General features: G+C 45.2%; 1 protein-coding gene and 1 long non-coding RNA gene across 2 annotated transcripts; one reads left to right on the top strand and one right to left on the bottom strand.

Annotated features, from left to right (window-relative positions):
• Nucleotides 1-2,545: 2,545 nt before the first annotated feature.
• Nucleotides 2,546-5,828, bottom strand: LOC148220185 (uncharacterized). Its single transcript, XR_015799034.1, has 2 exons — nt 5,456-5,828; nt 2,546-4,663 (listed from the first exon to the last, which is right to left on the bottom strand). It is a non-coding gene; the product is annotated as an uncharacterized LOC148220185 (long non-coding RNA).
• Nucleotides 5,829-14,397: 8,569 nt separating this feature from the next.
• Nucleotides 14,398-17,639, top strand: LOC148220184 (uncharacterized). The gene is made up of 2 exons (XM_088155658.1): nt 14,398-15,541; nt 15,620-17,639. Exons 1-2 carry the CDS (start codon nt 15,071-15,073, stop codon nt 16,985-16,987), a joined length of 1,839 nt encoding a protein of 612 aa, XP_088011784.1. The 5' UTR covers nt 14,398-15,070; the 3' UTR covers nt 16,988-17,639.
• Nucleotides 17,640-23,439: the final 5,800 nt, after the last annotated feature.

Here is a 23,439-nt window from a genome sequence, read left to right as displayed (position 1 = left end):
CTGGCTGGTTCAGTGTTTTCTGCTGACAATAGGTTTTGTTTCTCTTATCTTGGCAAGGTGCATTCTGTTTCTCTTATCTTGACAAGGCTAAGGTGCATCCTTCTTCTTAGGCTTGTGATTAACATTTGCTGGCTCTTAATAAGGTGTTGCGAAATAAGGACTTTGCAATTAAAATTGTAAAGCAGGTATGTTTTATTTCCAGCTGGGACACATGGGGGATTTTCCACCATACATGTGTACCTGGTTGAGACAGGTTTCAAGTTTAAATATGCATAGATCCTACAAACCCACACCTCCCTGCATGCCCATTCTCCACCCACTCTCCACCCTCCTTGCGCTTCATATTGTAATTAGTCTTCTAGTGGTCTCAGGCAGGGGTCTTTGGATGAAGTAAGGACGTCTTCCTCAGGTGTTTGCTGTTTGACCCCTGTCTCTGGGCAGGCATAGTGGAAAGTTTGGCTATTTCCCAGGTCAGTTTGCCCTGGCCAAAAGCAGGGGTGTGGTTCTTGCTGGTTTCTGAAGCTACAGGTTCTGCTTTATCGGGTTTTCATAATACCTAGGTCCTGCTTTACTGAGTTTTCACAATATACATATTATCTTTATGGCCTTTACCTAGCAACTAAAATTTCTATGTGTTCTATTACAAGTTGTTTCTGCCTAAAAAGTTACATTCCTTTGTGTTCAGTTGCAAATTCTCTACTTTTACAAAATTGCTAAATAAACTATATATATTTCTGTTTTCCCCTCCACCTACTTAAGCACATTATATGCTTCTAAAATTCTGAATTTTCATATACATATATGTCTCCCATATCAATAGTTAACTCATGCTTACATGGGTTAACTATCGATCAACTCCTTTCAGGGAAAGATGCCCTGAGCACCAGCTGATAGAACCGATAAGCTCTTTGTGGCAGAGGGCAAGTCCTGCTACAGCAAGTTCAGGGTCGACTGGGAGTTTACAATTCTCACAGTCATGGTCCTACAGCTCAGGGCACTGGGACTGCCAAAGCCTGTTATCAGTGTTGAAGACTAAAGTAAAGAAAGCATTAAACATCTCTGCCTTGTCTATGTCCCTGTTTGTGAGATGACTATCCTTATCAAGTAACAGACCAGTGCTATTTCTGGACTGTCTTTTGCTATTGATCTATTTTAAAAAATTCTTTTTATTGTCTCCTACAGTTCTGCCCAACTTCAACTCTAATTGAGCTTTATCCATAAGAATTTTTCCCTACAGTCGTGAACACCATCTCTGTATTTTTCCTATGTCACCTGACCTTGCTTCCACTGGGCATAAATCTTCCTTTTTTGCCTTAACTCCAGAGGAATATTCCTGCTCAGCCAAGCTGGCCTTCTTCCTTGCCCGCTTGACTTGGGCATTTTGGAATTGCCTACTCTTCTGCTCTAAGGAGGTAGTGCTTAAAAAGTGACCAGCACTGATTGATTCCAGCACCTTCAAAAACATTTTCCCAGGACACCTTGCTAATTCTCTGAGCAGCCTGAAGTCTGCTCTTCTCATGTCCAGATTTGAAGTTCTTCTGGTACTTTTCCTCCTGTCAACAGAGATTTTAAACTTGGTTGCTTCATGGCTGCTGTGGCCAAAGCAGCCACGAATCACCACCTCACCCACAAGACCCTCTCCACTAACAAGCAACAAATCAAGATTGCCTTTCCTAGTCGGCTGCCTTAGTGCCTGTACCATGAAGTTGTCATCCAGGTGTTTCAGTAATCTTCTGGACCTGTTTGGGCCAGCTGTGTGGTATGCCCAGTTAACATCTGCCAAGTTCAAGTCCCCCATAAGAACAAGGGTGGTTGATTCGGAGGTGTCCCTAACTTTCTTAAAGAATAATTGATTGGTGTCATCGTCCTGGCAAGGAGGTCTATAGTAGACTCCTTTATTTGTTTGTTCCTTAATTCTTACCCAGAGGCCCTCAACTGCAAACTCCATACATTCCAGATCCTCCATTACATACAACTCCACCCTCCCCCCTGCCTCACCTGCCCCACCTGTCTTGGGGTTATTTCATGATGATGCTTTATTCCCTGTCTGCTTTATGCTGAAAAAATGAGTGCTGTAAATTTAAGATGGATTTGGGGGCTGGGGCGGGAAGCCTTGAGCTCTCGTGGGGCCTCTGTTCAAGCTTGCTCTCTAGCGTGCTTCGTGGCTACATGGATTGTTACTTCGTTGCCTTTTTGCTGGGTACATTTTTGCCTACTTAGGCAAGAAGCCTCCGGGTTTGTTTTTGTTGTTGTTTTCTTTTTCCCTTCCCCGGCCTGGAGGCTTTTCACTGGCACATCTTTTCGACAATTTCTTTGTTTTTTTTTCTCTCTGGCCCAGGGAGCCTGCAGGATGGGTCCCACCAGTCCGAACTTCGTGTGATAAATATATTACAGTGTTGGCTTTCGCAATTATTAGAGTGGACACTATATGTTTTATAACGTTGACTTTTGTAAGAGAAGTTTTGCTAGAGTTATTTTAATGCGAATGTTGTGTGTTGAGTTCGAGCGCCATGGGATCTGAGACAGAAAACCCCACACTCTGTGATCCATGTGACAAAAGCCTTTATTCAGTTCTGACCTCGTTTTATATACCCCTTTCAATGTTCCCGGGCAAGCGTCTGTGATTGGTTCCCAGGTCAGGCTGCCCAGTCTTCTGACCAATAGCTCTCTGCAGTCACGGCTGGAACTCATTGGGTTAAATCCTTGTCTGTCTCTAATCCTGTCCTATCTCTGTTCTTTGGGGGCTGGCTTTTTCAGACAGGCTAATTATCCAATCAGTAGTCAGATTAACTGCCCAGTACAAGCCAGCTTATACTGTGACAATTCACCGTTTCTTTTTTATTAATTTGAAGAAAAATTTTGCAACACAAATGTGCAGCTTGTTCTCTGTAATCTTACCTGCAAGGGCCCTTTGCATGCAAAATTACATTAACAGCATCTATTTAATTGGAATGGGGTTTTACCTAGCTTAATAAATTTGGCTTTTAGGATAGTGATGAGTTCCACATACCAGAAGCTGCAGGGCTTTTGTTCAGGGGCAGTCAGGTGAATTAAACACTTTTGGTTTCACATATAACAATTTAACTGTTTAACATAGAAATATAACTTGACTCTATAACCATAAAACTTTTAAACTTTTCTTTTGAAATATAACTTAATATAACATTCAGTTTTAGAACTGTGCAAAATTCCAACTTGATAAAACAATTTATAAACATTAAAACATTTAGTAAACAAACAACTGTTATTTCAGTGTCCCATAACTCTGTGAGGTAGGTGCAATTTCTGTCATTTACTTTCTCCACCAATGATACATGAGCTCTTAAGGTCTAATAGATGAACTGGGATTCTCATTCAGGCACTTTACTAAAAGATACAAGTTAAAACCCAGCCAGCCTGTTAAGCAGGCAAAGTTGCAATATTTACTGCCATGAATCCTTGAAATTTAAATGTTGTTGTTGAATTTTATAAGCTTAGTATTCCCAATTATTGATGTGCTTGATGTATCATTGGAGTTGTGTTGTTTTTATTTAGAAAACTGTTAACATGATTTTCAGCTTGACATGTTACAGGCTTAATGCTTAATAACTATAGTGTTACAATTCAACATTATACAAGAACCACTTAGTTCTAAGTCACCAATACTCCTCAAAAACAAGAAACCATTCAACCCAAAACCACTTCAAATAAAAACACATGTACCTCCTTTATTCCTTACTCCCCTTTCTTTGTTTTATTTAAAAAACAATAGATAACTTGAAACTGTTTTAATTAAGAACATATGCATTTTCTATCCTTTCTCCCCCTTTTTTGTTTTTAGAATTCAAAACAAGAAGCAAACCATACACTTTTAAATTAGAAATACCTGGATTTTATAATCTTCTCTCCTTGTCAGTCAAATTTCAATTTGGCTACAATTGAAAGAGACTGAGAAGGCTTTGATGATACACATTTCCTTTTGCTTAGTTAAAATCCCAACATGGCCAGAGGTGAGACTTTAGACTAGGCAAAAATGTTTATTATATTTTAAAACAAACCTTTAATAAATTTTTAAACATTGTAAACTGAAGTGACAAGAGGTATATATTTTAGAAATTTTGCAACTGTGATTTGCTAATGAAACACTTTTTACTAAACTGATCCATAGAAATTTGTTTTGTAGAACTTAAAGTAAGCAAGATTTTAATTCTTAAGATAGCTGATTGAGTATGATGCTATTGCAATGTATATGAATAAAGTTAGCAAACATTCAACTGTGAACTTTAATACACACTCTAAAATTTGTAGACTATATTTGCAACTTTGAAAAAATATTCTTTTAGCAACTGTAAGAAAACAGGTTAACAAAGCAAATATCAACTTAGTAAAACTTTCAAGATATCCAGGCTTTGCTAAAATCAAGTTGAAAGTGGATGAAGCAGCTGTTGAGCTTTGCTGAAGGTGATCATTGCTGGTTGCATTACCCTGGTTGGTGTAAGTTTTTTAATTTTCATTTTTACTGTTCTGGTTTTCCCACCTCTATTATAGGATGATTCGAGATTACCTGGTTTTCTAGCCTTCTTCTGTAAGGCAGGTCTCTTGGGACAGCTTGCTTTCATGTGGCTTTCTTGTCTCTGATTGAGGCTTTCTGTTCTCAGCTTCACTGCTGCTGCAATAGAATCAGCTAATCTCTGTATGTTAGTTGATGTTGTATTAAGTTTAGCACATGCATTAATTATTTCTTCCAAGGATGGATTTTCTTTGGGTATTGCATTTATGAGGTTTTTGCAGTCCTCATTTGCATTATCTCGTGCTAATTGTAGCAATACTAGATTTTTTTGCATCATTATTATCTACTTCCTTTTCTATGGTATTTTGCAATTGCTCTATGAACTGTGTATATGGTTCACTTGGGTTTTGTTTTATGTTTCTATATCCTGGGGTTGGCTCAGACATGTTTGTAACTTTATTTAGGGCCTTCATCCCCAGTTCCTTTGCTTGGTTTAATATCACAGAATTTAAGCATGCTTGTGTTTGAGGATCTTCCATGGGGGCGTACTCCTAACAACTGGGGAACCCCCACCCCAAAGCATGGATCTTGCTGTGATAATCTCAAGTTTTGCAACTCTTGCTCCTCTGCATATATTCTCCAGGTCGATTCAAATATCATATACTGTAGTGGAGTACAGAGTAACTTTGCAATTTGCTTCATATCATAAGGTGTTAACTCATTATCAGTTATGAGTTTAAGCATATTTATCACAGCAGGGGATCCCAACCCATGCTTAGTAGCTAACTGGTGTAGCTCTAAAATGATTTGCCAATTGAAAGTTACATGTTGATTAGGTGTTATTCCATTACTAACCGGGAAAGCCTCAACTGTCCCATCTCCCCATTGCTGGCTGCCTGATTTTACTGGCACAGAAATTAATACAGCAGTTTCTATATCCCCACATTCTATCGCCTTTTGTTTTACCTCTGACCAGAAGATTACTGGGTCCTTGGAGGAGACGATATCTGATTTAAACATTGATGGGGCTGGACCTGTTGTTCGAAGGTCGGCTGTTGAGTTGTATCTTGTGTTCTTCTCCTGGATGTGTCGGCTGTTTCTTGGTGCAGAGACCTCTTGGAGCTGTTCAGTGCTCGGCTCCTGGTGTGGAGAAACTGTGGGTGCTGTATCTCCAGCAGGATTGGGGCTGATTCTCGATTCTGGAGTCGTTTTCAGGGCTTCGGTGCTGGTATTTTCCGGTTCTGATGCACTTCCGGGTTTTTCTTGTGTCGCTCCTGGGGTGACGTCATCGCGGCACGTTCCGGCTCGAGCGTCGGTGGGGGTTTCCATGGCGACTCGGGGCGGCGCCACGCCCTCTGGAGGCTGGGGCCCTGCCCGCCGGAGGCTGGGCCGAAGCAGGAGGTGCCGCCCACCAAGGTGTGGTCGGAACGGGAGGCGCAACCCACCAGGGCGGAGCTTGGGACGAGAGTACATCCCACGACGGAGGCTGTGTTTCCTTTCTCCCTCCCCCAGCCACGCGGCTGCTGCCAATTTGCTATTTTTCTTGGACCTCTCTCTCGGCCATGCGGCCACCGCCATTTTGGGATAGTTCTCCGATGTCTCCCTCGGCAGTTTTGGGTGTTTTTAGAGTCTCTGGGCTGGCAACTGAGGGGTTATTGGCCAGCAAAGTCTCTCTGCATGGAGTAAGTACTTTTTCTTCCATGTTTTCACTGGATAATTCAGCTTTTATCTCTTTTAACAGCTTTAAGATAGTTTTCCAAGGCTTTAAAACTCTAATTGCATTTTTATCATTTTTTAAGGCAGCATTTAGTATTTCTTCTCCACTTTTACCCAAAGTTCTATATTTAATGCAGTTTCTTCAGTCGGTTCCACCCCCTTTTCTTTTGTCCATAGTATTAAATCAAAAAGCAATTCTTTTTCATATTCAATTTCCCACTCCTCCAAAAACTCTGTCCATACCTCCATAACTGGATGCGTGTTTGTAGAAAAGAAGTTCCCCATTGTTTTCTTGTAGCCTTTCGGCTGAAGTTTACCTCCGTCTCTAGGACGCACTTGGCTGGTCAGCTCCTGTCGCCTCTCTTTTTGGGCGTCTTTCTCGTCTCTTGGACGTATTCCTGACTCTGGCCAATGTTCCCCCTGCCTCTATGGGCAGAACCTGGCTCTCGGCCAGTGTCTCCCGTCTCAAGGACGGGCTGTCTCCCCTGCTCGCGGCGGTATGGCTATGCCAGATCACGTCGGGACTCACCAGATGTTGAGTTCGTGCGCCGTGGGATCTGAGACAGAAAACCCCACACTCTGTGATCCATGTGACAAAAGCCTTTATTCAGTTCTGACCTCGTTTTATATACCCCTTTCAATGTTCCCGGGCAAGCGTCTGTGATTGGTTCCCAGGTCAGGCTGCCCAGTCCTCTGACCAATAGCTCTCTGCAGTCACGGCTGGAACTCATTGGGTTAAATCCTTGTCTGTCTCTAATCCTGTCCTATCTCTGTTCTTTGGGGGCTGGCTTTTTCAGACAGGCTAATTATCCAATCAGTAGTCAGATTAACTGCCCAGTACAAGCCAGCTTATACTGTGACAGTTGTGCTGTGATACCAATGTTGGTGAAGACTCGTAATGTTAACATTTAACCAATGAAGGAATCAAAACTTGTTGAATGTATCGAAAAGTAAAATATGACCATGACCAGGACAACTGCACATGCTCCAAAAAGGCGGGACAGAGGAGGAAGGATGTTAAAATGTTTGAATATGTATGACTGTTTATGAATATGTATTTGGCTGATACAATACCCAGGATATATAAGGAGTGTTGCTGTCTTGACTGGTGTGCCTCTGGCTGCAGCTAAGCACCCAACGTTGTTCCTTTTGCTTTATAGACTTTGTCCCCTATTGTCCCTTATTAAATTTTCTTTAAATTTTAACTGAGAAGTGGGCTTCGTTTCTCACAATTGGGGAGTCGTCTGGGATGGATGCTTCATCTCCGTGGCCATAGGAGATTTCAAGCGCGTGACACGCTCTCCCGATTTCAGTGGCTTGATCGGCTTCTTCTGGCATCATTGGCAATTGCAGGCTGACACCCCGTGGTCAAGATGAGACTCATAAAGCAAAAGAAAGGGGGAAGGAAAAAGGCTCCCTAAGAAACTGTGATAACTGGCCCACAATTCTTGTGCACAAAGACCCTGACAGGAAATGGGACTGCAAGTACTGTGCAGGCGTAACAGTGGTGGGAGTTTGCACCACTTAATTAGTGGTTTATCTCAGTCTCTTCTGCCTTCACTCAGAATTAAAAAATACACAAAGGAAACAGATTTTTCTCATGTTCAGGCTTGGTTGTTTATTAAATCTTATCAAAAAGTACAGTGTTCAACAGTACTTCTAGCTACCTGCTAGAAGAGAGGAAAATGTTCAATAGAGAATTAATACCTATATTATTTATACTTTTAACCCAATGTATAGATTCCCATGACCCTCAGTGTGACACTGACTGACCAACCAGAAACTACTACCTGAAACCCATGAATAAGAAGGAAGATGAACATCGAAAGAGACACCACCCAAAATCCTCCATCTTGTCCCATACCTATTACTATACTATAAAATCCTCAAATTTAAAACCCTTTACTATGTGGAAGCACACACTTCTATTTAACTACACACCCATGATTTTAACTTCATCACTCAAATTTAGAAGCCTTCTCCAATGCCTCAGGTCAATAGCAGTGTTCTCCAGGGCATCAATGCCAGAAAGCACAGAAAGCTCAAAAACCCCAGGCTTCTGCGATCCAACATGCGGGGGCAGTGTACAGGGGATTGACTGGTGTGTGTGTGAGACACAGACTAGACAGTCAGTATCTGCAAAGCAAGTGCAGAGCCTTTCTAGCCACAGTTCTGTATCTCCACAAGGATACCAGCTGACAAAGAGACAAAGTGAAAGGCAAAGACTGAGTGACCCCCTGGGGTATCTAGGACTGGGTCCCAGGGAGGGGTTGGACCACTAATATAGAGACAGCAGAGGGAGAAATGTCCTAGGCAGTCCACTAGGAAATAGGGGATGGGAGTAAGGGTCCCCAGTTTCAAAAATATTGTCAGATTGTGGGTTGGGGTCCATGAAGGCTGAGAAAATTCCTCCAGATGGGATGTGTGGAATTGAAGGCTAGGAAAATTCCTACAGATGGGAAGTAAGGATTTGAAGGTTAAGAAAACATCCTAAGGGTCCTATATCCAAGATCATCTGGGGTTGACCAATAAAATTTGAGATTTTGATCATATATGCCCCAAATTAGAGCATTTTTGATTTGATAAGTAATACCCGTGAGTGAAGGTTAACAAGTGATTTGAAAGTAAAGGTACCTTATTGTTGTGTTGTCGTTCTGTTATTATAGTGAAGTGAGTGGGAGTGAGACGTGTCGTGGACACAGGGCAAGTGTGGGGTGGGTGCAGGGCTCGGGCTGCATTCTGTGGCCCAGCAATGGGAGCAGCCGGACAGGGGCAGAGTGAATGACTGTGAGTGAATGAGTGTGGGTTATGTCAATTGTTGGTCTGGAGTTCAGCCTTGTTGTCTAGAGGGAGGTGAATTGTGTTGCTGGAAAGATTTTCTGTGCTTAGTGTGGGAAACAACTGTGAGGAGTGCATGGTGTCCAAGGAGTGAATTAGAGCAAAGGAATAGGGATCAGGGATGAGCAGGTCAGGTCCTGGGAAGATGGGACAAGGAACAAATAAGTCAAATCCAAGGAAGAAGGGGAGCAAGAAGGCACCGGCAGATATACCCCAGGACAGTCCCCTAGCAATTAAGTTAGCTATCTGGGATAGTAATCCAGGTACAAAAGGAAAAGATAAAGTCAAAATGATTCGGTATTGCATGATAGAGTGGACAAAAAAGGAAATAAGATTCAATCATGTCTATTGGCCTAGGTACAGGTCCTTTGAGGGTTGGATTTGTCAAGCTTTAAACATATTTGTAAATGCAAAAGAACCTCTCAGTCCTGAGGAAAGTGAATATGCCTCTTACTGGACAGGAGAAATTTGGCCCCAGGGGGATAAATGTTTTTAAGGTATCAGAAGCCTCAGAGACAGAGTGAGCAGAAGAAAAGAAGGAAAAGAGGTGGGAACTGCTAGAGGCATTACCCCCTCCATACCCTCCCGCTGCTCCAGCGGCCCCTGCTGCTTGACTGGCTCCCACTGCTTTGCCGGCTTCCTCTCCCACCGGTGGGGGACCATACCAAAACAGTCAGAGAAGTTCAGTAAAAACTCAAGGATCACTAGAGAAGTCTTCCCCTGCCATCATCCCACAGCAAGGGAAAAAGGTCTTTCCTGAGGTCATGCTGATTGAGGAACAGAAAGACTGGTCTAATTTGCAAAGAGATAAAGAAGTTGGCTTATTTCCGTTAAGGGAAGTTCCTATGGGAGAGGCTGAAGGGGGGAAAGGATTTCTAAATGCTCCTTTGACCTCTTCAGAAGTCAGAAATTTTATAAAGGAAATTAAAGGGCTATTAGAAGATCCCATAGGTTTAGTAGAAGAATTAGACCCATTTTTAGGCTCAAACATTTTTACTTGGGAAGAAATGCAGTCAGTAATAGGCATTATATTTTCCCAAGAAAAGAGGCAGATGATTAGGGCTGCCAGAATGAGAATTTGGGAAAGAGAAAATCAACAGTCCCACCAGGGGACGAGAAAATTCCAATAGCATCTCCTAATTAGAATCACAGTGATGCAGCAGGAAGAGGAAATATGAATGATTATCGTAATCTGATAATCAAAGGGGTAAAAGAGGCAGCACCCCAAGGCAGCATTGCCCTCGCTGGAACAAGGACCTGAAAGTATTCAAAGAGGTACACTCAGAAGAATTAGCATATTAGGGGTTTCAGGGGCTCTATTTCCTGGGGGATAAATACCATTTAGACCCCTTGATAACCTTCAAAGTAGGCCCCCAGGGGGAGGCATTAAAGTTTATGGTTAATACTGGAGCAGAGACAACTTGTGTAGTTACTATTCTGAAGGGGTGCAATGTAAGCAATGACACTGTAAATGTAACGGGAGCTAAAAGAGAAAGGTTTAAAGTTCCTGTAATCAAAAACATTGTAATAGAAGGGGAAAATATAAAAGGGATAGGATATGTCTTAATAGTTCCTGGAGCAGGTTACAATTTATTGGGGAGAGTTGCAGGTACAATTAGGAACAGGGGTTATGCCTGAAGAAGAGAAAATGGTAGCCAAAATGATGCCTTGGGTTTTAGCTTTTATATTTTTAAGATTCTCTGCTACTGGGTGTATAACTGAAACTTCATATTAGGTATTAGTAAGTTCTCTTCATAGGGTAGCTAGATAAAGCAATCCCTTCTCACCTAGAGAATCAAGGACACCCATTACCCAAAAAGCATAAACAACAGTGAAGGGAAGGGGGCAAGCCAGGGGGTTGAGACTTCATGGCCTGGGGCTGTGGTTAGACAATTGACCCCAATATGTAGATGAACCAAAACTTATAAAAGTGTAAAGACTCGTGACAGGGATCCATCTTAGATTCGACTTGGGTGTAGCCCTGGCCGGGCTCTCACACTGCCCAAAGTGTATCCTTTCAATAAATACCTATTGTATTCCTTTTGCTCTGTCTCATCTCTGTTCCAGGTCAGCCTTTCCAGACATCAAAATGCTAAAACTACACCAAGAAGATGAGGAAAGGATTCACAAGGAAGTTTGGGCTGGAGAAATAAATAGGGGAGGATTGGATATTGACCCCATAAGGGTAACAATTGAGAAAGAGAAATGTCCCATACGTGTGCATCAGTACCCTATATCATGATGTTATGAATGATGTTCTATTTTTCCCAATTTATCAAGCAACAAGATTAAATTTAATAGTAAGTTTTTAATAGTAACAAAATGAATACAATCAAAGTATTGGAGATGACAATTAAAGTATTGGAGATGAAACAATCAAAGTGCATATATTTAAGAATATACAAAATTTGGCAGTAAGTAATTTAGTATAATTGAGGTTCGTATAAAGCATAAGCAAAACCGACCGGGGAGGGGCCCCCCTCCGACCGGGGATACGGGGAGTGGCTCGCCATTCCGCACGTATCAAAGCATCCAGGCTAACAATCCCACTTATATACTGTAGGTTACAGAAGTTTCTAGAAAGCTCCTCCTAGTTTCTATTCCTAAAATTTACGTAACTATACTGCACGGCGCATGCTCTACTAATGGGTTAGGGGGTCTCTCATCCTTTTGAGGGTCTTATTTCCGATGAAGGCTCATCATCTTCATCAGTGACCGAGGTGTGACCTGCAGGTAGCGCAGGCGCCCTGTGTGTCTGAGCAGATGTTTTCCATAACATGACTCTAATTAAGTCCCATGCTTGGAATCATTCCATTTTTGCCCATTTCAAGGTTGAAGCTGTATTTCTAGATGCTGCTTATCAGACCTACGTCCTTCTATTCTTATCTGACTTTCTTCCAACCTTCTTCTTCGACTCCCAACATCTGGAAGATGTCTTTTGTCCTGTCTCACCCATCTCCCCCCCTCACTCTGTAACAATTGTCTTCTATTGATCTAAATACAATTTTGTTAATATAGTTACAACTTAATTAGCACGAATCACATTTATCACAATTAGAAGGAAGAGAAGGCTTAAAGCCAGTAATAGAAGAATTGATAAAGGATGAGACATTGGAACCTTGCATGTCTCCTCATAATACCCCTATTCTCCCAATAAAGAAGCTGGATGGGACTTATAGATTAGTTCAAGATTAAAGGGAAGTTAACAAAAGAACCCGGACTCACTACCCAGTGGCACCTAATCCCTATACCCTTTTAAGTAAAGTCGTGCCTCAGCATCAGTGGTTTAGTGTTGTAGATCTTAAAGATGCATTTTGGGCTTGTCCGTTAGCAGAAGATTGAGGTAAATCCCTTTTTCCTTTCCGGTCCTCTGGCTAGCTCTGGACTAGAGAGGGGTGGGAAATCCTCATAGACAAAAGCCAAAAAACCAAAGAAGGCTCTATTCTCCCGTGGGAAGATGATCCACAGTTTAAAGTGTCGTGCACATGGCGAAAGGAGAAAGAGAGAGAGAGAGAAGATGGCGGGCACTTTTAAACTCAGGGAAAGGGGAGGGGAGGAACAGACCTGCGACCAATGGGACACCGCAGATGGGGAGGGGCTAAGGAAGGACTGAACCAACTTCACAAGCCCCGAGGAGATACAGGGCAAACCATTTTCTCAGTGCAATATATAAACATAACAGTGCAACATAAAACCATGAACAGTGCAACTTACGAAACAGTGCAATACAACAGATGATAGTCAAAGTATTTTTGCTTTTGAATGGGAGGATGGCAGCAATTGAGAGACAGGACTCCTTGTGTGATCAAGAAGACAATTTATTCATTGCACTGATTCATTCATATACTTTTACAGCTGTAGTTAAAATTAGCAACAATCACATTATTTATGTTTCTTGGTAACATCGCTTAGCCACAATCTTGCATGAATTCCTTTACACTAAACATAACATTCTTTCTGCTTCCTCCCTTACATTTCTTACATTCCTGTTTGCTGCTCCCAAGTTTTTTTACCCACCAATGTTAGGATGTCCATTTCAGTTATCAGCTCTGCGGTGCTTTCTACTCTGCATTCCAACTGCTCCCCAATATCTCCCCCTTTCTGTTCCACCAGTAAAATTCTCTTCATAGACTTATCTATCAGTTTTAGAACACATTGCAAAATACACGGCAAGAAAATCATTATTAGTACTACAACTAAATTATAAATTCCTGTCTTTACCAAATTCTTAAGTCAGCTGGTATGTCCCCATCCCCCAGGTATCTGTCCAAGCCAATCCCCATCATTTACTACCTGCAGTTTAGTGACACTGCTTTGAAGGACCTGAATACTGGCATGAATAGACTGAGAATGGTCAGACAGATTCATGCAGCATAGGCCTTCAAAATCTTCACAACCATGTCCATGCGCTAAAAGCAAAACAATCAATTGCAGCTCTATTTTGCAATGTTGCATGCCTTGCATTATCAGTATCTGTTAGCATGCCTGTTAAAGCAGAGCTAGTAGCATTAATTTGTTTTGCAAGCCAGCAGCCAAGCTCATTTACAGTTTTTAATGTGTGTACTGTGCCAATAGATGAAATAATCAAGGCAAATATGCCCCCTACAGTGCCCCATGACTGTACATTATCGTCACAATCTGAGGCGTACAGATGTGCACTGTGTTTCACCCATCCTAGTTTATGTAAAGATGTTAAGTTTACCTGTAGGGGGTGAAACATAGTCAGTTGACCAAAAGTGCAAAGGCCTCCTACTGCCCTTCCTGGTATTCCTTTCCACCCTCTATTTCCACAGATCAAAAATATGTTGTCTATTAGTCCAATGGCAGCTGTTCCTGGAACGACTTGTCACAGTAGGGTGTGATTACACCAAGCAGAGGCATTGACATAAATACCTTTACCTTTAACATCAGTGCCAGCAGATTGCATCATCCTACGGGTGTAATTTAAAAAGAAACACGCAAAGGCCTGTGTGGATCCAAGAATATCCAATTCTTGAGGCTGTATGGGAAGGGGGGGAAACTCTAAAATGAAATCCATTCCTTGAGCACTGTCATTAACAAACTACCACCCAGCTGGTTAGCCTTTCTTTCTCCAGTATGATTCTATATCACACCACTTTGGCTCAAGTCAACCTGGGGTGGTACAATTTCTTTGGGTTGTCAAATTCAATAAAGTATCCCACTCATTTTTCTCTAAAGGCATGGTGTTGGGGGTTGAATGCTTCGCTTTTCTTTCTGTGGAATTTCTCCCATTGTTATGCTAAGTAATTGTGGCTACACCTTAAAACGACAGATAATGTTCTCTCGTAGGGGGGTGGCTGGAGGGGGAGGGGGGGGGAACCGGAAAAGGAAAGGTGGGATAGGGGGGTCTGGAGCTGGGCTGGCTCTCTCGCTTGGCTCCTGGAGTGGGAAGACAACCTGGGCTCTGCTCTGGCATCTTCCCCTGTCATCCCAGCGCTGAGATCCACGCTCCCTGCCTTTGGACATCGCTCCGCGGCTCTCCCAGCTCACCCTACTACCTCCGGACACTCTGCTGAGCACCACGACCGACACCGTGAGGGGGGAGTAACTTTCCCCATCCTCTCTCTCCCCTGGGCCGCGGCCGCCATCACCCAGCCCTCTTCAACTGCGCGGGACCTGCCCTGCCCCCACAGCACCGGTAACAGCACAGGGAGACGGCCTGCGGCCAGAAGGGACTGGAGTGCAGCTAGACTGTTTCTGTTGCCAATTTTTATAGCTGTTGTTGTTTTTTTCTGCTTTGTTAAATACCAGTAAAGAACTGTTATTCTCATCCCCATATCTCCTGCCTGAAGGTGTCTGAATTGGACCTAAAATAATTAAAAGGGAGGGGGATTGCACTCTGCATCGCAGAAAAGGGGCTCCTGCCTTTCCTTAGACCATACCTGTCTTTCAAACCGAGACAGATTTTGGCGCCCGGAACGTGGGGCATTGCCTGAGGGCATTGAGAGAGGGGTAGAAAAGGGGATAACAGTTCTTAAATTACCCAAGCTTGTGGTAGGTGACACCATGCTGTCCAGCTTACCCTGGATTGGCCTCCATGTGGTCACTGCTATATCTCTCCCATTTGCAAGCCTTTTTTTAAACATGAGTTTCATAACCAAGGTTACTGTGGCTATTATCCAGTTTATTATGTGGGTTGATCAGTTGAGGAATTCATGGATTTTTAATTTTCTCTGGAAGATGGCCACATGGATTCAGAGCTATCACACTCTAAGTGTGTGTTTCTGGGGCTACTTCAATAATGGTACTTACTGTGAGGAAGTGGCAGCAGGTGAAATTTTTTCTCAACCCATCACAGGGTTTTTGAAGTTCACCCCACCAGTCTTCAAGGGGTTCCAATCCACTTTAAATGCTAATGACATTATATTGTGGCTAGTGTTGCTTATATCCCTGTTAAACCTGTTCTATCTAACATTCAGAGATAAGGGGAGATTGACTTGGATAACAACCCTGATACCTACCCGAGGAAATAGTGATGTTACCCCAGAGCCTGATCCTGTCCCAGAGACTAGGGAGGTTACCCCAGAGCCTGATCTTGTCCCAGAGACTAGGGAGGTTACCCCAGAGCCTGATCCTATCCCAGAGACTAGGGATATTACCCCAGAGTTTGACCCTGCTCCACAGCCCACCTCGGAAAGGAACCACCCAGAATGGGTGGGGGTGCTAGCAAAGGAGATACGTGAGATGGGCCAGATGCTGAAGGAGTACCTCTCCCCAGCTGGTGAGAAACCCTCCCCCTGCCTTAAAGAGGGAGACTCTGGTGGTGCAGCAGTGGGACCCACAGATGTTACATCTGTCCAGGTTCCAGCTGAACTGCAAGGGCACTCACAGCCAGCAGCAGTTGCCCCTGTGGAAACTAGGAAGTCTAAGATGAAAACAAGGCACCTAGATAATAAGGGTCAGGAAGGGGGCCCCTCACAACCAGCAGGGGAGCCAGAAGTTGAGATCATCACCGAGTCCCTGTCATACGAGAGTCTCCGTAACCTGCGAAAAGACATTGTACGACGGGGCCGTGAGGCTTTTACAACCTGGTTACTGCGGGTCTGGGACCTTATGGGTACAGGTGTGCAACTGGATGGTACTGAGGCAAGGAATTTGGGAGCCTTGACCCAGGACTCAGGTGTGGACCAGGTATTTGTAAGGGAGACAGGTCTCCTTTCCCTCTGGGAGCGACTTTTAATGAGTGTGAGAGAGAGATTTGTCCACAGGGAAAGAATGCAGGAGTACCACCAGAGAACACGTTGGAATACCCTTGAGGAAGGGATCCAAAAGCTGAGAGAAGTGGCAGTACTGGAGGTGCTCTTTGGGAGGGATGGACAGCATGACAATGACCCTGACAAGGTCAGGTGCACAGGGCAGATGTTGTGGAATCTGGCAAACCTGGGCCCATCTCAATATACCCCCTTTATTGCAATGATTGATGCTGATACCAACCAAGTGACAGTGGGTTCTGTTGCCAACAGGCTCAGGAATTATCAGAGTATGATGGCTGGCCCAGTGCAGGCTCATGTCTCTGCTGTGGCTAAGGACCTCAGAGAGGAGTTTAAGGAGGAGATGAAGGAGATAAGGGAAGAGGTGAGGAAGATCAGTGCAGCACCAGTGAGAGTCATGGACCCCAAAAGTAGAGCCCAACGCCCCCCAGCTAGGGAGAGAGGGTACACCCCACGTGCTGACCTGTGGTTTTTTCTACGTGACCACGGGGAAGACATGAGAAGGTGGGATGGGAAACCCACTTCTGTCCTGGCAGCACGGGTGCGCCAAATCAGGGAGGGGAACACCAACAGAGGGAACTCCACTAAAGTGAGGGTAGCCTCAGCCTCCCATGGAGGTGCAGGGTATTACAGAAGGGAGGATGATCTGTCAGATCCCCTTGAAGGAACCTCCACTATGTATGCCCAGGAGAGAAATAATAACCAGGGCTAGAGGGGCCCTGCCTCTAGCCAGGGAGAGGCACGGGAAAACCGGATCTTTTGGACGGTGTGGATCCGATGGCCTGGCACATCAGAGCCACAGGAACACAGAGCATTGGTTGACACTGGTTCACAATGTACATTAATACCATCAGGACATGTCGGAAAGGAACCTGTTTCAATTGCTGGGGTTACAGGGGGATCTCAGGAATTGACTCTGCTGGAGGCTGAGGTGAGCCTGACTGGGAAAGAGTGGCAGAAACATCCAATTGTGACTGGCCCAGAGGCACCATGTATCCTAGGCATAGACTTCCTCAGGAATGGCTATTACAAAGACCCAAAGGGACTCAGGTGGGCTTTTGGAATAGCTGCTGTGGCAGCAGAGGGCATTAAGCAGTTGAACACCCTGCCTGGGCTATCAGAAAACCCATCTGCAGTGGGACTCCTCAGGGTGAAAGAGCAACAGGTGCCAATTGCTACCTCAACAGTGCACCGCCGGCAGTACCGGACGAATCGAGATGCCGTGATCCCCATCCACAAGATGATCCGTGAGCTGGAGAGCCAAGGGGTGGTCAGCAAAACCCACTCACCCTTCAACAGCCCCATCTGGCCTGTGCGTAAATCTGAAGGAGAATGGAGATTGACAGTGGACTATCGTGCACTGAATGAGGTGACTCCACCGCTGAGCGCTGCCGTGCCGGACATGCTGGAACTGCAGTACGAGCTGGAGTCCAAGGCAGCAAAGTGGTACGCCACCATTGACATCGCCAATGCATTCTTCTCCATTCCTCTGGCAGCAGAGTGCAGGCCTCAGTTCGCTTTCACCTGGAGGGGTGTGCAATACATGTGGAACCGACTGCCCCAGGGGTGGAAACACAGCCCCACCATCTGTCATGGGCTGATCCAGGCTACACTGGAGAAGGGTGGAGCTCCAGAACATCTGCAGTACATTGATGACATCATTGTGTGGGGGGATACGGCAATGGAAGTATTTCAGAAAGGAGAAAAGATCATTGAGATTCTGCTGGGAGCCGGCTTCGCCATTAAAAAGAGCAAAGTCAAAGGGCCTGCCCAAGAGATCCAGTTCCTGGGAGTAAAGTGGCAAGATGGACGGCGCCAGATCCCCAGTGAGGTCATCAATAAGATCACTGCAATGTCTCCACCAACCAGCAAGAAGGAAACACAAGCCTTCCTAGGTGCCATAGGCTTTTGGAGAATGCACATTCCTGAGTACAGCCAGATTGTGAGCCCTCTTTACCTGGTTACCCGCAAGAAGAACGATTTCCACTGGGGCCCTGAGCAGCAGCAAGCCTTTGCCCAGATCAAGCAGGAGATTGCTCATGCAGTAGCCCTTGGCCCAGTCAGGACGGGACCAGATGTGAAGAACGTGCTCTACTCTGCAGCCGGGAACCATGGTCTGTCCTGGAGCCTTTGGCAGAAGGTGCCTGGTGAGACGCGAGGCCGACCACTGGGGTTCTGGAGCCGAAGCTACAGAGGGTCCGAGGCCAACTACACTCCGACGGAGAGGGAGATCTTGGCCGCCTATGAAGGGGTCCAAGCAGCCTCAGAGGTGGTTGGCACAGAAACACAACTCCTCCTGGCACCCCGACTGCCAGTGCTGAGCTGGATGTTTAAAGGAAAGGTTCCCTCAACCCACCATGCCACTGACGCCACATGGAGTAAATGGATTGCCCTCATCACACAACGTGCCCGTATTGGAAACCCGAATCGCCCTGGGATTTTGGAGATAATTACCAACTGGCCGGAAGGGGAAGACTTTGGTCTTGCCAACGAAGAGGAACAGGAACAGGTGACCCGGGCCGAAGAAGCCCCACCGTATAACCAACTGCCAGCAAATGAAACATGCTATGCTCTTTTCACTGATGGTTCCTGCCGCATCGTGGGGATGAACCGGAAGTGGAAAGCAGCCGTATGGAGCCCCACACGACAGGTTGCACAAGCTACCGAAGGAGAAGGTGGATCGAGTCAACTTGCTGAACTCAAAGCTGTTCAGCTGGCCCTGGACATTGCTGAAAGAGAGAAGTGGCCAAAACTCTACCTTTACACTGATTCATGGATGGTAGCCAATGCTCTGTGGGGATGGCTGGAAAGGTGGAAAAAGGCTAACTGGCAACGTAGGGGAAAACCAATCTGGGCTGCCAATGAATGGAAAGACATTGCCACCCGGGTAGAGAAGTTGCCTGTGAAAGTCCGTCACGTAGATGCCCATGTCCCCAAGAGTCGGGCTAATGAGGAACACCGACACAATGAGCAGGTAGATCAGGCTGCACAGATAGAGGTGTCGCAGATAGATTTAGACTGGCAGCACAAGGGAGAGTTGTTCCTGGCTCGATGGGCCCATGATGCCTCAGGTCATCAGGGCAGAGATGCCACATATAAGTGGGCACGAGACCGAGGGGTGGATCTAACCATGTACAGTATTTCTCAAGTTATCCATGACTGTGAGACATGCGCTGCCATCAAGCAGGCCAAGCGGGTGAAGCCCCTCTGGTATGGGGGGCGATGGTCCAAATATAAGTATGGAGAGGCCTGGCAGATTGACTACATCACACTGCCTCAAACCCGCCAGGGCAAGCGCTATGTACTGACCATGGTGGAAGCCACCACTGGATGGTTGGAGACCTACCCTGTGCCTCATGCCACTGCTCGGAACACCATCCTGGGCCTGGAAAAACAAGTTCTTTGGAGGCATGGTACCCCTGAGAGAATTGAGTCAGACAATGGGACTCATTTCAAGAACAGCCTTATAAACACCTGGGCTAGAGAACACGGCATTGAGTGGGTGTACCATATCCCCTACCATGCACCAGCTGCAGGGAAAGTTGAACGGTGCAATGGCCTGCTTAAAACCACCTTGAAGGCACTGGGTGGGGGAACTTTCAAGAACTGGGAGATTAATCTACCAAAGGCCACCTGGTTAGTGAACACCCGAGGTTCCACTAACCGAGCAGGCCCTGCCCAATCTGAGCCCTTGGGAATATCGAATGGAGATAAGGTTCCAGTGGTACACATGAGAGGTATGCTAGGAAAAACTGTTTGGGTGAATCCTGCCTCCAGCAAAGACAATCCCATCCATGGAGTTGTATTCGCTCAAGGACCAGGTTGCACCTGGTGGGTGATGCAAAACAATGGAGAGACCAGATGCATACCCCAAGGAGACCTTGTTTTAGGGTGAAATACCTATAGTACTGTGCCTATGTCTCTAACTGCATGTATGTATATATAATGTAACAGTTTAATTTGATATAGCATATTAGTATGGGAGAAATTCAGGGGTGGATAATGTTGGGGGTTGAATGCTTCGCTTTTCTTTCTGTGGAATTTCTCCCATTGTTATGCTAAGTAATTGTGGCTACACCTTAAAACGACAGATAATGTTCTCTCGTAGGGGGGTGGCTGGAGGGGGAGGGGGGGGGAACCGGAAAAGGAAAGGTGGGATAGGGGGGTCTGGAGCTGGGCTGGCTCTCTCGCTTGGCTCCTGGAGTGGGAAGACAACCTGGGCTCTGCTCTGGCATCTTCCCCTGTCATCCCAGCGCTGAGATCCACGCTCCCTGCCTTTGGACATCGCTCCGCGGCTCTCCCAGCTCACCCTACTACCTCCGGACACTCTGCTGAGCACCACGACCGACACCGTGAGGGGGGAGTAACTTTCCCCATCCTCTCTCTCCCCTGGGCCGCGGCCGCCATCACCCAGCCCTCTTCAACTGCGCGGGACCTGCCCTGCCCCCACAGCACCGGTAACAGCACAGGGAGACGGCCTGCGGCCAGAAGGGACTGGAGTGCAGCTAGACTGTTTCTGTTGCCAATTTTTATAGCTGTTGTTGTTTTTTTCTGCTTTGTTAAATACCAGTAAAGAACTGTTATTCTCATCCCCATATCTCCTGCCTGAAGGTGTCTGAATTGGACCTAAAATAATTAAAAGGGAGGGGGATTGCACTCTGCATCGCAGAAAAGGGGCTCCTGCCTTTCCTTAGACCATACCTGTCTTTCAAACCGAGACACATGGCTACTAAGCAAGTTTGAAAAGGATTGCTGGGAGAAGTCATAGATACGCATAAAGTAGATTCATTTAAAGCTGAAGGTAGCGTAAGCCAAACATTACCTTCTGGATGGGGTGGCAATACCGCCATTTCCCCTTTGTTGAGGCTGAATCCTACCAGGAGGATCAGTCTGAGGAGACCAGTTAAGCTCCCAAAAATACCTATGTAAAGACAAGCCATAATCTTGCACACATACAAATTTTACAATAACACAGTCACTATAAGAATAGAGCAAAGGATCACACCGTGGGCAATCATGGTGCTGGAGCTATTATGTGCAATACCACTTTCTCTGACACCTATAACACAAAGTCCACACCTGGTGAGAATAATTTCTGCAAATAAAACAAGGGATAGGGTTATTTTCAAATGTAAGTCCAAGTCTCCTTTAACTCCACTCCTGCTGCTGCTCACAAATGGAGACTTATTCTGCAATTAGAGATTCTACTATCTCTGAGATAGTAGAATGAGATGACTGTGCAGTTTGGGAAGTGGCGAGAGGTCAATGAGTCCCCTCGGGTCAGGTAGGAGTTGATTTGGGTGGCTACGGGATCTCGGTGGAGATGGACTCAGTGGTCTGAGAAGGCAAAACCAGGGATGAAGTGCCAGGGTGGTCAGGATCTTCAGGAGAGGTATTCAAAGGTTCTCAGAAAGGTCTCACATTCTTGGCCAGGATTCACCTTGGGCCGTTTTCTGTAGAGTCACAAGCATAACCTCTTCCCCATGTGATGAGGGGATAAGGTCCCATAATCTTACCTGTTTCTGGGGCTTTCTGTTTAACTTCTAACTAAGGGTTATTGCCAAAATGCCTTACAATTGGAGGGTTAGGATCCATGAGGGGACAATTCAGAAAGCTGAAGACATACAGTACCTTCTGTAATCTCTCAGTGGGGATAGCATTCCCTATTCCCCCTTTGTGTCATAACAAAAGACTTTTAAGTGAAGCATGGGCTCTTTCAATTATAGCTTGGCCTGTCGAGGAATGAGGAATCCCTGTCTTGTGTGTTACCTCTCAGAGGGCAAGAAAAGCTGTGACTCTCTGGGAAGTATATGCTGGGCGGTTATCGGTTTTAATTTGTAAGGGAATGCCCAGGACTGCAAAGGCACTTGTGAAATAGTGACAGACGTCTTTTGCTGATTCTCGTGTATGACAGGACACAAATAGGACACCTGAAAAGGTATCTATAGAGGAGTGAATATATTTGAGTCGGCCAAATTCTGGAAAATGAGTGACATCTGTTTGCCATAATTGGAGACTCTGAAGTCCTCTAGGGTTAACACCTCCAGCAACAGAGGGAAAAGAGTGCCTCTGACAGTCAGGGCACACAGCAACAATGCTGGAGGCTTGGTGATTAGTCAAATCAAAAGTTCATGCAGCAGTCTGGTGAAAAAAAAGAATGGCTGAGTTTAGCTTGAGCAAACTGGTTGGGCAACACTTGAACAGGTAAAGTCAGCAAATCTGCTTGGCAATTCCCTTCTGCAATAAAACCTGGAAAAGTAGTATGAGAATGAACATGTATTACAAAGTAAGGCTGTTGTCTAGCATCTAAAAGAAAAACAAGTAGTTGCAACCATTGAAACAACTCTTTTTTGGACATATCCTTCAGTATAGCAGTCTCAGCTCTCTCAAGAATTCCTGCAACATAAGTAGAATCTGTGATCAAATTAAAAGGGACAGACCATCACTGAAAGGCTCGCACAACAGCTGCCAATTCAACAATTTGCGGAGAACCTGAAACCGTAGCAACATCTGAATCCCATCAGTTGGATTCTGAAACCTACCATAGTATCACTGACTTGTGCATGCAGCTAGACACATCTGTAAAAACAGTTAAAGCCTGTAATGGGACCTCGCTCCTCTTGGGTCACATTAGGAGATTAAAATTGGCCACCACGAGCTTGTGCTTTGGGGGATGTGAAGAAAGTTGTCCAGAAAAGTCAGTCAGGGCCATTTGAAATATTTCAGACTGTTGCAATAGCCACTGCAAGTAAACAGTAGTAACATACAAGCAGATCAAGCAAAAATCCACACCTGCAAGTGTGGTTAGTCTCTGTCAGGCTTGCACAATAGGCAAAGCAATCATTTCATGTTGAGTGCTTGTAGTTTTAGACATATGATGAGGCAAATAATTCCACTCTATGATTAACAGGGGGTCTGGTGTGTTAGGATCCCGCTGATAAATCAAAGCATGGGGTTGCTTTGCTGGGTTCAGGATTATTAAGAAAAAGGGCAGCTCAGGGGCCCATCGGACCACTTGCCGGTTTGAAATAGCATCAGCTATTAGCTGCAGTGCTTGGCAAGCTTCTAATGTGAGCTGCCAAGGTGATAGGGGATCTGCTTCCCCTTTTAACAGAGCAAACAAAGGGCTCAGATCTGCATTCAAAATTCCCAGAAAGGAAAGAA

Source organism: Sturnus vulgaris, chromosome W (genome assembly GCF_052056855.1).
Source record: "Sturnus vulgaris isolate bStuVul1 chromosome W, bStuVul1.hap1, whole genome shotgun sequence".
Lineage (NCBI taxonomy): Eukaryota > Metazoa > Chordata > Aves > Passeriformes > Sturnidae > Sturnus > Sturnus vulgaris.
Note: the sequence above shows the minus strand (reverse complement) of the source record. Positions and strands in the feature narration are given on the sequence as shown.

What these genes read in the sequence shown, in the direction of transcription:
- LOC148220184 (XM_088155658.1), top strand. Translation starts at nt 15,071, where the DNA reads ATGCTGTCCAGCTTACCCTGGATTGGCCTCCATGTGGTCACTGCTATA. An exon ending in CTACCCGAGGAAATAGTGAT is followed by an intron (nt 15,542 to 15,619) that starts GTTACCCCAGAG and finishes GAGACTAGGGAG; the next exon opens with GTTACCCCAGAGCCTGATCC.